This window comes from Typopeltis vanoorti, chromosome 10 (genome assembly GCF_054136105.1).
Source record: "Typopeltis vanoorti isolate ZY-2024b chromosome 10, IOZ_Tvanoo_1.0, whole genome shotgun sequence".
NCBI classification, from domain to species: Eukaryota; Metazoa; Arthropoda; class Arachnida; order Uropygi; family Thelyphonidae; genus Typopeltis; species Typopeltis vanoorti.
The window spans coordinates 132,777,838-132,793,072 of NC_143558.1; the positions used below are offsets into that span (position 1 = coordinate 132,777,838).

Genomic DNA, 15,235 nt, shown 5'->3' on the forward strand with positions numbered 1-15,235 from the left:
AAGATGGATATAGGATTTGTCCCTTCATTCTTGTTGTTAATAACATCTACAGCGACGGCACTAACCTTGTCCCAATGTGTGCTTTGCTTGTGAAGCTGTTCTACCTAAACAATTGCAATGCTGTTGCTACACTCCTCAAATTTTGTCACTTGAACAAATATTGACAAGGTCCGCTATCTCAATGTGTTCTGTGATGAATGATTAGTTTTGAAGAAATGAGATTGTTGGGAGTTAGACCTGGCAGAGGTCACAAACCAATCAGTTCACAATAAGAATGAAGTTGCTACTCCCATTGTGGAGCAGGCCATAAATAATAGCATTGGTTCCTGCAATGCATGTGCTGTATCAGGACACAGGATGTGCCTTACATGACTGCCTGACAAATTCTACAGGTGATTCTGCATTTCTACCAATTCAAGATAACCCTGATGCAGGAGTTGCACCCACAGGACTTTGAAAGTCCACTGACATCTGCGTAAACATTCTTTGCATGAGTGGAATTGAATGCTGTGTGGCTGTGGATGGTTTTGTGGAGGGGATATCTGAACAGAGCTGTGAACATCCACAATTGTCAGGTATGGGCTATGCAGAACCCACATGCAATACAACAAATTCCTGTATATTCACCCAAAATTACTGTCTGGTGCAGGGACATTTTCCAGTCAGGTTGTGTGACCTGCTCAGTTACTGCACGATATGATAAACAATTTTGTTGTACCCCAGCCATGGATTCCATCATTTTTATGCAGGATGGGACCCCTCTACACATCATTCAATCCATACAGCATTTCACGGAACCCAGGGTAATCAGCCATGCATTTCCCACTGCATGGCTGCCTCATTCACCTGATCTGACTCCCTTTGGCCTCTGTCTCTGTTGATTTCTCAAAGACAGGGTTAATCAGCATCATCCTGATAACCTGCCAGTGCTGAAGGAACATACACAGCATGTGTCAACATCGGTCCTGACCAGCTGCGTTCTGTCACAGAACACACTGTGCAAAGGACACAGTTTGTGGTATACTGAGAAGGGCAGCACATTGAAAACAGTACAGGCCTAGAATGCATAATGGAAGTGAATAAAAATTTATTCACTTCCATTATGCATTCCATTATTTGTGTTATTTATGCTTGTGTCACTTTTCTCCTTCTTACATAAATACACACACAAAAATTATCTTCTGTGTTGAATTTTGGAACTATCCCCCCCCCCCTTTATTGCTCAGATATTGCTTCCACATGATGTACGATATATTCCTTCTAATTTTGGCAGCATTTGGATCACTGAGTGGAGCCTCACAAGAACTTGAACAGAGATACTTTAATTTTGATAACCCTGTGTATAAAAAAAAACAAAAATAAATAAAACATTTGTGATTAGTAGTAGTATCATAGCTTCATAGAATTAATAACCTCATCACAGGGGGTCTTACTTACCTAGCAAAATATTGTACCTTGCAAATTCCTTCACACTTTTCATTCTCAAGACATGCAGTAGATTCTACTATATATATAGTGTATGATGCTGTTACAGCTGTGAGGCCCCTTTTTGATGTTTTAAATCTTGCTTTAATTATCTTAGGTGAGATAGGATTGTAAGACAATAGAGAGTTTGAGCCTTTGGTTTTAATATAAGTACTACTCCCTCTTAGTTGTTTGTTGTTCTCCCTGCCTGAAGTTAAAATTTTGTACTGTCCATAGTGAAATTCTCCTTTTCCAGTCCATCTAGTTTCCAGTCACTAATTTACAGTCACTCTAGAGTCCGGTCACTTCCCATCTATAATTGTCTAATTCATGCAGTGGTATTTCTAACACACCTTACTGGTGAAGGGTTTTTTTACGTTCCATGTTCCTATGCTTGTTATGTTTTTCTTTTCTACTAGGTGATGTTTTGTTCCAATAACGTATTTTTCACCTTCACTACCTTGGTTCCCTGATAGTAGGCACAACCCTTGTTTGACTGGGTGATGGTCGAGCCAGCATGCATCTTTAGGTTTGTTAGAATTCGTTCAGTTTCAACGGTTAAGTTTCGTCAAGTGTCACCACTACTCCTTCACCTGAATTCAGCCACTCCTAACATGGAGTACAGATGCTGTTTTCAGCCAATTCACTGAATACAGTCTCTGCTTGAGATCATCATATCTGGTTACCCCACTTAATTTAGCCTGTGGGTCGACACAGTTTACCGGGGTGTGGCCACTACTAGTTTACAGTAGCTTCTTGGAGCCATAAGAAATGACACTGTAATAGAACAATATTCAATGGCATTTACATTTGTAGATCTCTTCAGGGACTCACTCCTAAGAGCTAATAAGAGTGACTGATAACAATTAAATGGATTGTGATCAAACTTTTGAAAGTGGAAAGAAGAAGGGAGTATCAAATATTTACAGATACATTGTTAATACACAAAATTAACAATGTATTACAGTGTAGATTAACATACAGTATAATGTAATCTACACTGAACAAATATCAATAAACAAAAGATACCAAACTAAAATTTGCACAAATTTAGGCTTTAACTTCATGAAGCAGAAGAATTTTATGCCAAACTAGAAGAATCTTTAAACTTCAGTAAAAATTTAGAATTTTATAATAATTATTATCAATGACTAAGATGCAGAAATAGGTAACAGTAATGAATTTATTCTGTAATAATAATAATGAACCATTGTAAATGGGCACGAAGAAGTCCTAATGGCTAGACTTTTAATGAAGATTTTGTAATAACAAATAGGAGATATACTGTAAATGATATAACCATTTTAATAGTTTTGTAGATCTGGAAAAGGCATATGACAAGGTGCTAAAAGAGAAACTTTTCAAATGTTTCTGCCTATTTTCATTGTCTTAGTCTTTATTTGAGTTGAAAGTCAGCAATTAAAATTGAAGAAAGTACAGGAAGGTGGTTTAATGCTAAATCTGGTGTCAAAGATATACATTATCAATACCTTCTGTTATTCATTATCTATATGGATCATATTATGAAAAAAGACAGTGGTATTAAATCTAATATCAAAATTGGAGATGTTAATCCTTCAGCTCTTTGTTTTATGTGGATGATGTTATACTTCTAAATAAATCCACTACAAGTCTGCAAGATTCCCTGACTAAAGTGAATAACTGTTGTAATAGATATGATATATGACAACATACCAAGAGAGAAGCTATTCAATACGCTACAGTTGTATGGTGTCAGTGGGGCATTATATCAAGCAATACTTTCTCGTAGACAGGCTTATACGTTGGTTATGCATTATTAAAACACTTAAGGAATTGAACAGCGTAGTTAAGGATATAAATTAAATTAAACTTTAATAAATATTTTCCGATATTTCGGCAATGTCACATTGCCATCTTCTAAAGGAACTTACAAAAAAAGTTACGTGCACATAGGTACTACAACATAGAAACTGGGAATGAAGAGCTGAAGCTATTGTTCTCCTAACAGTCCTGATGGTGCCCTCTAGCAGGCTAAGTAGGTGTTCTTGGCCGATGGGCTGAAGGTCTGCTGATGTAGGCCTCCCAAATTTGGGGCAGTTGCATACAACCAAATTTGTTGAGGTTTGGAGAATTTCTTAGGGCTGAGGCTGATTCTATAAAGAGTCTTTCAAATTTGTATTTACTACGGTGTATCACTGTAGCTTTCTTCCACCGTATTCTGTGGCGTGTATCCAAAGCATGGTCTGCAAGTCCAGAATGACTGTATTTGTGAAAACGGATGTAGCCCTTGTGTTCCGAAATTCTGATATTTGCTGTCCTGCCTATTTGGCCAAAGTAAGACAGTTTACAACTGCAAGGGACCTGGTAAACACCAGGTAGGTCTAGGGGAAGTGGTTGGTCTTTAGTGGAGCGGATAAGGGATGCCAATTTTTTGTAAGGTTTGTAACAGGAGGTCAGGTCATGTTTTTTTTAAGATTTTGGTAATCTTTTCTCAGGTGCCTCGGATGTAGGGAATGTTGATGGATTTAGAGTAATCCTTGTTGTGGAGGGGGGGGGGATCTGTGGTTTGTAGGTTCTAATATTTTTTGGATTTTTTTAGGGGGGGGTAGCCATTGGCTGAGAAAGTGTTGAGGATGTGATTTAGTTCAGTGTTTAGGGCCAAGTCGTTTGAACAGATTAGTTTAGCCCTGTTGTATAGTGTTTTCACTACTCCATATTGTTATGAGGGGGGATGGTGGGATTGTTGGTGAATGTATCTGCCTGTATGGGTGGGTTTTCTGTAAACTGAGAAAACCAAGGATCCATTAGGCTGGTGGGTGACTAGTGTGTCTAGGAAAGGGAGGCTGTTGTTTTCCTCTTTTTCCAGAGTGAATTTGATCCTGGGGTGTTGGTTGTTTAAGTGTGTTAGGAAGGAGAGAAGTGTTTCAGAGCCATGTGGCCAAATAGCGAACACATCATCAACGTAGCGAAGCCATACGGTTGGTTTTTGTGGGGCAGAGGCTAAGGCTTTTTCTTCCAAGGTCTCCATAAAGAAATTGGCCAAGGGTGGGGAGAGTGGTGAACCCATGGCTGTCCCCTCTATTTGTTTGTAGAATTTTCCCTGCCAAACGAAATAGCCTGAGTTCATTGTGAACTGAAATAAGGCTGAGATATCGGGAGAAAATTTAGAAAATAGGTTATATATTCGGAAAGCTTTTTGTGACACAAACCGGTGCTTAAATTTTACACAGTTCGGGATTACATTATTATCCCGGCAGGTGGAAGAAAGCTACAGTGATACACCGTAGCAAATACAAATTTGAAAGACTCTTTATGGAATCAGCCTCAGCCCTAAGAAATTCTCCAAACCTCAACAAATTTGGTTGTATGCAACTGCCCCAAATTTGGGAGGCCTACATCAGCAGACCTTCAGCCCATCGGCCAAGAACACCTACTTAGCCCACTGGAGGGCACCATCAGGACTGTTAGGAGAACAATAGCTTCATCTCTTCATTCCCAGTTTCTGTGTTGTAGTGCCTACGTGCACGTAACTTTTTTTGTAAGTTCCTTTAGAAGATGGCAATGTGACGTTGCCGAAATATCAGAAAATATTTATTAAAGTTTAATATAATTTATATCCTTAACTCTGTTGTTCAATTCCTTAAGTGTTTTAATAATAACAAGCAATACTTAGTCTTTATTTGCGTTGTAAGTCAGCAGTTAGAATTGAAGGAAGTACAGAAAGGTGGTTTAATGTTAAATCTGGTGTCAGACAAGGATGTACATTATCCCCTCTGTTATTCATTATCTATATGGATCACATTATGAAGGAAAGTGGTAGTATTAAACATGATATCAGAATTGTGGATGTTAATGTAAAACTGCAAGGGCTGGATGTTGATGGGAGGTGGTTAAGAACTGTTTGCAGGAGGCAATGGTTGACTGTATACCAAATGGGCTTCTGCAATTCATGTACACTAATGCCAGGAGTATTAGGAACAAGAAGGAAGAGTTTTTGGCCATGGTTGGCACTTCCAGGCCACAGGTTGTCGGTATTAGTGAAACATGGCTGACAGAAGATGATAAAGCTAGTGGGATTGAATGCGATGGGTATAGCGTGTTCAGGAGTGACAGGGTGAATAAAAAGGGGGGAGGAGTGTTATTGATGATAGCTGATGAGCTTCAGCCAAGGAGTATAGAAGTTGAACTGCAGGATGGGGAAAAAAGCACATTTGAGGCTGTTTGGTGTGAGATACAATCTAGCAGAACAAAATATACAATTGGGTGCTGCTATAGACCGGGTGATGGAGTGGATGGTGGGAATAGTATGCATAAGCAAATAGAAGAAATGAATGGAAGGAGGGTAATTATTATGGGTGATTTCAATTATGGTAACATTGACTGGAAAGAGGAGAGGGCACATGGGAGGAAGGAATTGGATTTTATGCAGTTATTAAGGGACAACTATCTACGGCAACATGTATTGGAAAATACCAGGGGGCAGAGAGTGCTGGACCTAGTAATTGCAACTGAGAATGTAGCTGTAACGAACATGACCATGTTGCCACCAATTGGTGAGAGTGACCATAAGGTCATGACTTGGGAGGTGGCTAAAGGAGTCGAATTTACAATTAAGACAGGGTATATGTGGAATTACCGGGCTGGTAAGTATGACAAGCTTAGGTGTGTGCTTGGCTCAATGCCATGGCATGTAAAACTGCAAGGGCTGGATGTTGATGGTGCATGGGAGGTGGTTAAGAACTGTTTGCAGGAGGCAATGGTTGACTGTATACCAAGAGTCCGAATAATAAATCAGGTAGGGGTTAAATGGATGAATAACACTATTAAGCTTGAGCTGCAAAAAAAGAAACAATTGTGGAGGGAATTTAAGGAGAAGGGTGACCATCAGGTGCATGAACAGTATAAAGCTCAGGCCAGGATGGTAACAAGGGTGGTAAGAAAAGCAAAAGCAGATTACGAAAGGAAATTGGCCATGCAGGCTAAAGAGAATCCCAAACAGTTTTTTCAAAATGTTGCAAGTAAAAGGAAAAATGCTCATGGTAGAATGATCTTAAAAAATGCTGAGGGTAGGGAGGTAACTGAATCAGTCGATGTTGTGGAATTACTGAGCGAGCACTTTGCAAGAGTATATCATCCAGGTGGTGGCTTTGCAGAAATGGAGGAACCAACAGCTTATACTGGAATTGTGATGAATGAGGTAGAGGTAACTAGTCTATTACAGAACCTCAATGTCAATACATCTGTGGGATTGGATGGTATACCAGCTCGTGTCGTACGTGAAGCGGCCAAAGAATTGTCAGTGCCCTTGACCATTATGTTTAATTTGAGCCTCAGGACTGGGTCAGTCCCAAGGGGGTGGAAAGAGGGGAAAATAGTTCCACTGCACAAAGGTGGTTCCAAGGCTGCTGTTGAAAATTACCGGCCAATCAGCATAACAGGAATCATTATCAAGGTCTTAGAGAAAATAGTCAAGAGGAAAATACAAGATTGGATAGAAGAAAATGGGATACTGTATCGGGGACAGCATGGTTTTGTGAAGGGTAGGTCATGCCTCAGTAACTTGCTCACGTATTATAACACAGTGACGGCTGAACTGGATAAGGGTAATGGGTTTACAGTGATTCTGCTGGACCTTGCTAAGGCCTTTGACAGGATACCACATGGAATTCTAATCAGTAAATTGCAGCATATGGGAATGGACATAGGGTTGGTGAGATGGATAGGAGGGTGGTTGACGGAGAGATATCAGAGAGTGGTTTACTCAGGAGTAGAGTCCACAAGACGGCCTGTGACTAGTGGTGTACCACAAGGATCTGTTCTTGGACCACTGCTGTTTAATTTGTTCATAAATGATATAGGAAAGGATCTGAGAGGAACAGTTCATTTGTTTGCGGATGATGCGAAGTTGCGTAGGGCAATAGTGAATGCAGATGACGTCAAAATTTTGCAGGATGATTTGGATAGATTGGAGGTCTGGGCTAGGGAGAATGGATGTCAATTTAATGTGGCAAAATGTAAGGTTATGCATTTTGGGGTGAAAAGATGGGAGACAGTTTACTGCATTGGTGGAACCGTGCTCCAGGAAATTGATGAGGCACGAGATTTAGGAGTGTTGGTGGATAAGGAATTGAAATTTAGGGGACACATTGCAAAAGTGGCCAAATCAGCTCATCAAATCACTTGGTTGCTGAAGAATACGTTGACAAGCAGAGACAAGCAGGTTATTGTTCCTCTGTATCGAGCCTTGATAAGACCCCATCTTGACTACTGTGCTCAGATTTGGTCACCTAGGTTTTTTCTTGATGGGGAGGAGGTGGAGAGGATCCAGAGGCGAGTGACCAAGATGATAGCAGATCTGTGGAATGAACCGTATGAGAACAGGTTGAGGATTTGTGGGTTGCAAAAATTGGTTGATAGGCGGAGGAGGGGAGATATGATTGAGACATTCAAATTACTGAAGGGTTTCTATAAAATTAATTCAGAAGATATTTTTGAGAACAGGGCTGGTTGTGGGAGGACTAGGGGACATCCATGGAAACTGGGCAAAAGTGTGGTTAGTAAAGGTGTTAGAGCTGGGTTCTTTACTTTTAGAGTAGTGAATGAGTGGAATGCGCTCCCTGAGTCTGTGGTGGATGCTGTGACAGTGAATGAGTTTAAGGCGAGGTATGATAGATACTGTATGAATGTCGAATAGTTGTGATGAAAATGATTTGGGGCCTCCCTCGATGAGTCTAATGACTCCCTGGAGTTGCCCGTAATAATAATAATAATAATAATGTCAGCTCTTTGCTTTATGCGGACGATGTTATACTTCTAAATAAATCTGTTACAAATTTGCAAGATTCCTTGACTAAATTGAATAACTATTGTAATAGATATGGTATGAAGGTCAGCAATAAAAAGACAAAGACAATGAAAATAGGTAGAATAATTGAAAATGTCAACCGTGTTTTGAACTGAGAACCTGTGGAACAAGTACAACATTTCAGCTACTTAGGCACGATTTTTAGTGAAGATGGTAAATTAAATATGGAAATAGACATCAGAATCAACAAAGCTGGTATGGTAGGAAGTCAATTGAATAAATTCATATGGAATAAGATAGAAATTAGTCTGAACACTAAATTAGCTGTATACAAGACAGTGTTCAAACCAGTTTTGACTAATGGCTCTGAGAGCTTGGTCAGAAGTAAAACACTTGACCAAAGACTAGAGACTGCAGATATGAGAGTCCTGAGAAAGATTAGAGGCATGAAAAGATGGTGTTAATGGCAATATCATATTAAAAACGAGGATATTAGGAAATAACTAGACATTGCCAGCATCTAGGAATGCGTTAACAGAGCTATTCTCAGGTGGTATGGTCACTTTAACAGAGTAGGAGAGGAAAGATTAGCAAAACAAGTGTTCTCTTGCAGGTTGGTAAGAAAAAGACCCAGAGGAAGACCAAAATATAGATGGATTGATGCCTTAGATGATAAAAATATAAGAACTGATATAAGAAATATAAGATAATGACAAGTAACAGACTGATTTGGAGGAAAATTATGGATAGGAAGTTAGTAATGTGGAGCCCTCCCACCAGGAAAATTTTGATTTGGAACCTCTTCCACTTAGGCATGAAGTTGTAAGAGCAATTAAGCAGCTCAACAGCAATAAGGCCCCAGGTGCAGATGAAATTTCAGCAGAGTTAATTAAGGCCACAGGGTCGGAGGGATAAGAGCATTTCATAGATTGATTTCATAGATCTTCCTAGAGACTGGAAGAAGTCAGTTTTCATACCACTACATAAAAAAGGTGATATAAAGGCATGCAAGAATTATAGAACTATTAGTTTGATATCTCATGCAAGCAAAATTTTATTGAAGATCATGCTAAATAGGATTCGGGCCAAAGTTGAGGCAGAGATGCCCAAGGAACAAGCTGGTTTTAGGAAAGGTAAGGGCACCAGAGATCAGATCCTTTGCCTTAGACAGATCATAGAAAAATATAAAGAATTCAGACTCCCTCTGGTAATGTGTTTCTTAGACTACTCTAAAACTTTTGACTGTGTTGAGCATGTGAAACTGTGGGAAGTAATGAAAAGAATGGGTTTTACTCAACACACTATCAGGTTGATAGCCAACTTGTATAAGGAGCAACAAGCCATGGTAAGAACAGGTGTTGGATTGACTGACTGGCATCAAGTTGGAAAAGGAGTTAGGCAAGGATGTTTAGTTTCTCCTCACTTGTTTAGTATATATGCAGAGAACATCATGCGTGAAGCATTGGATGAGCTCAGGACAGGAATTAGGATAGGAGGTACATTGATCAGTAATCTGAGGTATGCTGATGATACAGTACTCCTTTGTAATGACATGGAAGAACTAGGACTAATTCTTGATTAAGTTAACAAGATCAGTAATAACAGAGGACTTCAACTCAATCCTAGAAGGACAAATTACGGTTCTCAAAGGAAATATAAACAGAGAAGCTCTTGAGAAACAAGTGTGTGTACCTTAATGGAGAAAGAATTGAGGAGTCAGCAAGTTTTAGTACCTGGGATCCATTATTAATGTGAAGAATTGCTGTTCAGAAGACGTCAGAAAAAGGTTAGGAATGGCTAAAACAACAGTCAGAGACCTGTCTGAAATCTGGAAGGATGGATCTATCTCCATGGAAACAAAGTTGAGGATTTTGAATGCAGTTGTTTTTCCAACAGCGACTTATGGATGTGAGACTTGGAACCTAAAGAAGAAGTCAGATAAGAAATGGATATCTGCTTTTGAGATATGGTGTTACAGAAGGCTGTTGAGGATATCATATACTGAAAGGCGTACAAATGAATGGGTGTTAGAAAAGATTAGCAGAACTTTAAGGCTTCTTAGGGATATTGACAGAAGAAAGTTAAAATATTTTGGACACATAGAAAGGATGAAAGGGGGACTTCTCAGAACATTAATAGAAGGTAAAGTTCCTGGAAAAAGAGGCAGGGGTAGACCATCAATGAGATGGATGGATGGTGTGTGTGGAGTGACTGATCTTCAGAGAGTTGAGGCCGCCAGAAAAACAAACAGCAGGACTACAAAATGCAAGGCCTGGTGTGGCACATCACCGAGCATCGCAGTGACCATACGGCATCTGTAGATGCCCAGTGAAGTGAAGAAGAAGAAAGTTAGTAATAATGTAATTTTTCATGTAGTACTATCATATCCTGTACATCTCTTGAGGATATATATCAGGAATTTGATGATGAACAATTTTAATACAGGATGCAGTCACAGAATGGCAAGACCTAAAATTCTAATTAATAAAAAAATTGAAAAGAAATAAACTAATTAAACAGAAGGTCAGTGCAATACACCTAGTTACTTGAATAAATTGGCTAATGCCTTTTGTTTTCCAAAGGTAAAGGCCATTCAGTCCTAATTAACTTTTGAATACTAGTGAACACCCAGCCCTTTACTCTTAGACAATCACTGCTGGCCTAAGACTGTCAGTGATTTTTAATTGGCATCCTAGGAAGAAATTATGCAGACCATGGTTGTTATCTCATGGTCCCTGATCCTAACACCATGTGTTATTCTTTGAAGCAGTGTGAGTTCTACAGTTTATTTTTCTTGAGTTTAGGAATGAACCCAAGTTTCTTAGAATAAAAACTCACATGTCAATGCCTGAGATTGACAAACTTGGGAAATGGTCAAAGAAAGGTGCAGAAAAAGTTCCTATGGTTCAGCAACAAGAAACAAAGACTTAGAATGGTTGTTTCTTTGTGTGTGTGATACTGCTTTGGTTACATTGGAATCACACCCAGGAACTTTAAAACTTGAAAAAGGCAGTTATGAGGTTGTTTTACAAGAGAACCTCCAAATAAAATGAAGGAGCAAAGAGGGAGAAGAAGAGGAAGACCTAGATGAGATTAATCAAAAACTAAGAAATACTATAATCAAAATCTCCCATAATATAGATAGAATTATTTTCCATGCAAGAAGTAACATGCTTTCAAAAAACCTTAGCTTTATTAAGAAAATGCACAGAGACAAAAAAGAGCTGCTAGTATAAAAAAACATCCCATAGAATACTTGCAGTTATACAAAAATGACACATGAAATCTGATCTTTTAATACTAGAAAATTAAAATAAACCATTGAAAATATAAATATGAAAGATGCTTTAACAATAAGATTCTGTGGTGATAAAAAAAATAATAATAAAATTAAATAATTTTTAAAAATATTTATTTCATACACAATGAGGTAGGTTAATCTGCTGCAAATCAGTGTCGTGTGTGGGATGTAGTTGAGGATTGAGAAAGATGAAATGTATTGACATTTTTTTTTTTTGAAATTATGTATGTAATTGTTAGGAACACTTTGAGGAAGGCTGCTCCAGAGGACAGAAGAAGATTGAATAAATGAGGAGAAGCAAGTTTTAGTGCATTCACAGTTGCACTGAAAAGAGGTGTTGGACAACCACTGATGTTTTTTTAAAGGACCAACGGAAGGTGGAGGAGAAATGTGCCAGTGGATATAGGAATGACATAATAAATATAATTAAAAAATATTATGAAAGACTTTCCACTGATAAAGAAAGAAATTTAAAGACATTTAGCTTGAGTTGTTAATTGGACATTTGCACTTTGTTTAAGACAATCCCAGAAGCATGGAACGGTGCATTAATAATGATTATTTGCAAAAAAAAAAAAAAAAGATGAAAATGAAATTAAAATCAAAAATTACAGACTGATTAATTTATTAATAGCAGTATACAAAAGTAATAATTAGCAGCATAATGCAACAGTCTGAGTGTATGTAATCAAGGAGGCAAGTAAGGTTTAGACATTTTTTTTTTTTATGTCGAAAGTTTATTTATCACTTGGTTAGACTATAATAAATTTAGTTTAATCCTTTATCCAAGTGTGAGCAAACCATAGTTTGCACCTGAAAGTATCTTCAGGACTGGGGTAAGGTGGTAACCCATTGCAAAGGTGGAGCAAGCTCATTGCTCCACCTTTGCAATGGGTTGCCTGATGTTGTATCACCTTACCCCAGTCCTGAAGATACTTTCAGGCACAAACTTTGGTTTGTTCACACTTGGATAAAGGATTAAACTAAATTTATTTTAGACATAATTACAGTACTATATCAATCATACCCATACTCTTAGGCAAATTCAAAATGAAAAAGACAAATAAAGTAAAAAAAACTCTGTTTAGCCTTCATGGACTTTCAAAAATGTTTGACTCCATCAGAACCTCAGCTATCCTAGAGGCCCTGTTAAAATAGGAAATATATACAGTACATACTTCTGCCACCTCTATCATTAAACTGCATATGAAAAGCAAAAAATTTCTAGTGAATAAGGGAATAAGAAAGGGAAATATAACATCTTCAAAAGGTAAATTTAAATGAAACAAAAGTAATAGTGGATGTCAATTTAACATTAAAACGAATTATGTTGGGAGATGGTGAAGTGGAGATTGGATTAGTTGGAATATCAGCTCATGTTTTAAGAGAATGTGCAGGGGGAACTAGCAATGCCTTTGACTAGACTGTTTAAGTCTCAGTGCTAGCAAAGGCTCAAGAGAGTGGAAGGAGGGCGTAATAATTCTTTTGCATAAAGGTGGATCCACGTCTGTGGCAGCAAATTATAGACAGGTCTGCATCTCAGGAGCATTGATAAAAGTACTGCAAAAGTTGGTCAGAAAGAGAATATAGGAATGGGAGGATAAGTATACAGTACTCTGTGAGGGGTAAGCGCAGCTTTGTGAAGGGTTGATCATGCCTTAGTAATCTACTAACTTTTTATAATAGGCTAAAAGCTGAGTTGGATGAAGGGAATGACTACACAAAGGTTCTGCTAGATTTTACAAAGGTGTTTGACAGGATATTACATGGAATCTCAATGGAGGTTAGGTGTTCACAGAGTACCATACACTTATGCAATAATAATAATACTTTGCTCTTGACCTTCAGCCACACAAAACATTTATTTGCTGTAGTTTAGGCCATGTAGCCTTATGTATTTGTGAATGATATTAAAAAAAACAAAAACATATTTTAACTATGCCCCCTTCCCAAATGTCAATTTTTTTTTTTACAAGTATACAAAAACATAACCCCAGCTAATTATTTTTAAATGGTAAAATAACATGACTGTCACTTAGAAAAATATCATATTTTGCAAATGGAATATAAGCAGACAAAGTAAGATGTGCAAGTACTCTTCTTTTTTAAATGGTAATATTAAAAAAATGATTGTCATTTAGAAAAATATATTTTGCAAAATAAAAAAAAAGAATATGCAAGTACGTGCATATTTTATCACTTCCTAATTCAAATCATGTTGCTTCATGTTTCAGTATCTTTTATATGCAGATATTGCTATCAATAGGAATATACTTAACAGCACTTCTTGTTTTGTGCATTTTCTCTCCATGTCAATTTTTGCTTGTTTTCGAAATGTTGGAGGATGGCATTCGTAACTAGTTCTGAAGAGATATGGCAGGATAGTATAGGTAACATCAAATAACAGGAATTAAAGATTTTAGTATTTATTCTTAAATAATTTTGGGTGATGATAGGTGGGAACTTGAAATTTTGGGGACGTTTTACTAAAATTGTGAGAGCAGCACATCTACCTAGAATGTTCTTATGGGTAGATGTTAGCAGATCTTCCACTTGCACGTAATATGATAATTTCCAAGAACAAGTAACTTTGAAACACTTTCAACTGAGAGAGGTAGAGGATCATTGCAAGAGTGGATGAGACCAGTCAGCTTCATATGAGGTTTTAATGCAGTGTGGAGATTGTACTTTTTTTAGAGTTCCTCCCATTTCCTCATATACTTCCCAGCATGCATCGGAGCACCTCAGAAAAAATAGCCAAAATTCTAAAAAAGTAAGATCTCTGCACTGCTTTCAAACCTCATCTGAAGCTGGCCGTAGGATCAATTAAACTAGTATTAACTACCATAAATACTGTTACAACGTATGATGATGAACTCAAAGATGTTAAATTTTTTAATTCATTTGTGTTAAATTTTTTTTTATTATTTCATTCAGTCTCTCAATATTTTGATACTCTTTTAAACTTTACTTTCTGGTTTATTTTCAGGAATCTTGAAAGCACAGAGATACCTGTTTATTCAGTAAAAGCGCATTCTCAAATAATTAATTCTATTGATGGAGTTGGGGGCTTGGGAATTGGGTCTGGAGCTCCTGAGCTAGTGACAGGAAGCAGAGATGGTATAAAATAACTATTTTTTTACTTTAATTTTGACATAAGGATCACACAAACTGCTTTGCACGTGGATAGAACTTTAGCGGTGTTTGTCATTTTTGCCATATATGCATAGTCATTTGTTTATTTTATCGTTTTTTTTAGTTATGAGGGTGGTCTGAAAAGTTCTCAGCCTAACAATGAATAAACGAATTTATAATTTCAAAATTATTTTTATTTTTCAACATAATCTCCTTTTAATACATTTATTCCAGCAATGCGCCTGCACCATTATCCCATCCCTGTAGTCGTTCTCAGTAAGATCTGCAAAATACTCCTCTACAGCTGCAATCACCTCTTGATTCAAAGAAAAACGCTGACCATACGAGGAAGAGTTTTAGTTTTGGGAAGAGACAAAAGTCAGAGGGAGCCAAATCTGGGGAATAGGGTGGATGTTCCAACAATTCATAGTGCAGGTCCCTTAATTTTCCCATTGCCAAAACACCTTTGTAAGCAGGTGCATTGTCCTGATGAAAGATAATTTTTTTCTTCTGCAAACCAGGTCTTTTCTCACAAATTTTTTCATCTA

General features: G+C 37.7%; 1 protein-coding gene across 1 annotated transcript in view; it reads left to right on the top strand.

Annotated features, from left to right (window-relative positions):
• Positions 1-15,235, top strand: part of Wdr92 (dynein axonemal assembly factor 10) — a 161,880-nt gene that overhangs the window by 12,836 nt on the left and 133,809 nt on the right. The window contains exon 3 of the mRNA XM_090398920.1: positions 14,542-14,672. Within this exon, the coding sequence (XP_090255046.1) occupies positions 14,542-14,672 (131 nt within the window). The remainder of the gene's footprint in view (positions 1-14,541; positions 14,673-15,235) is intronic.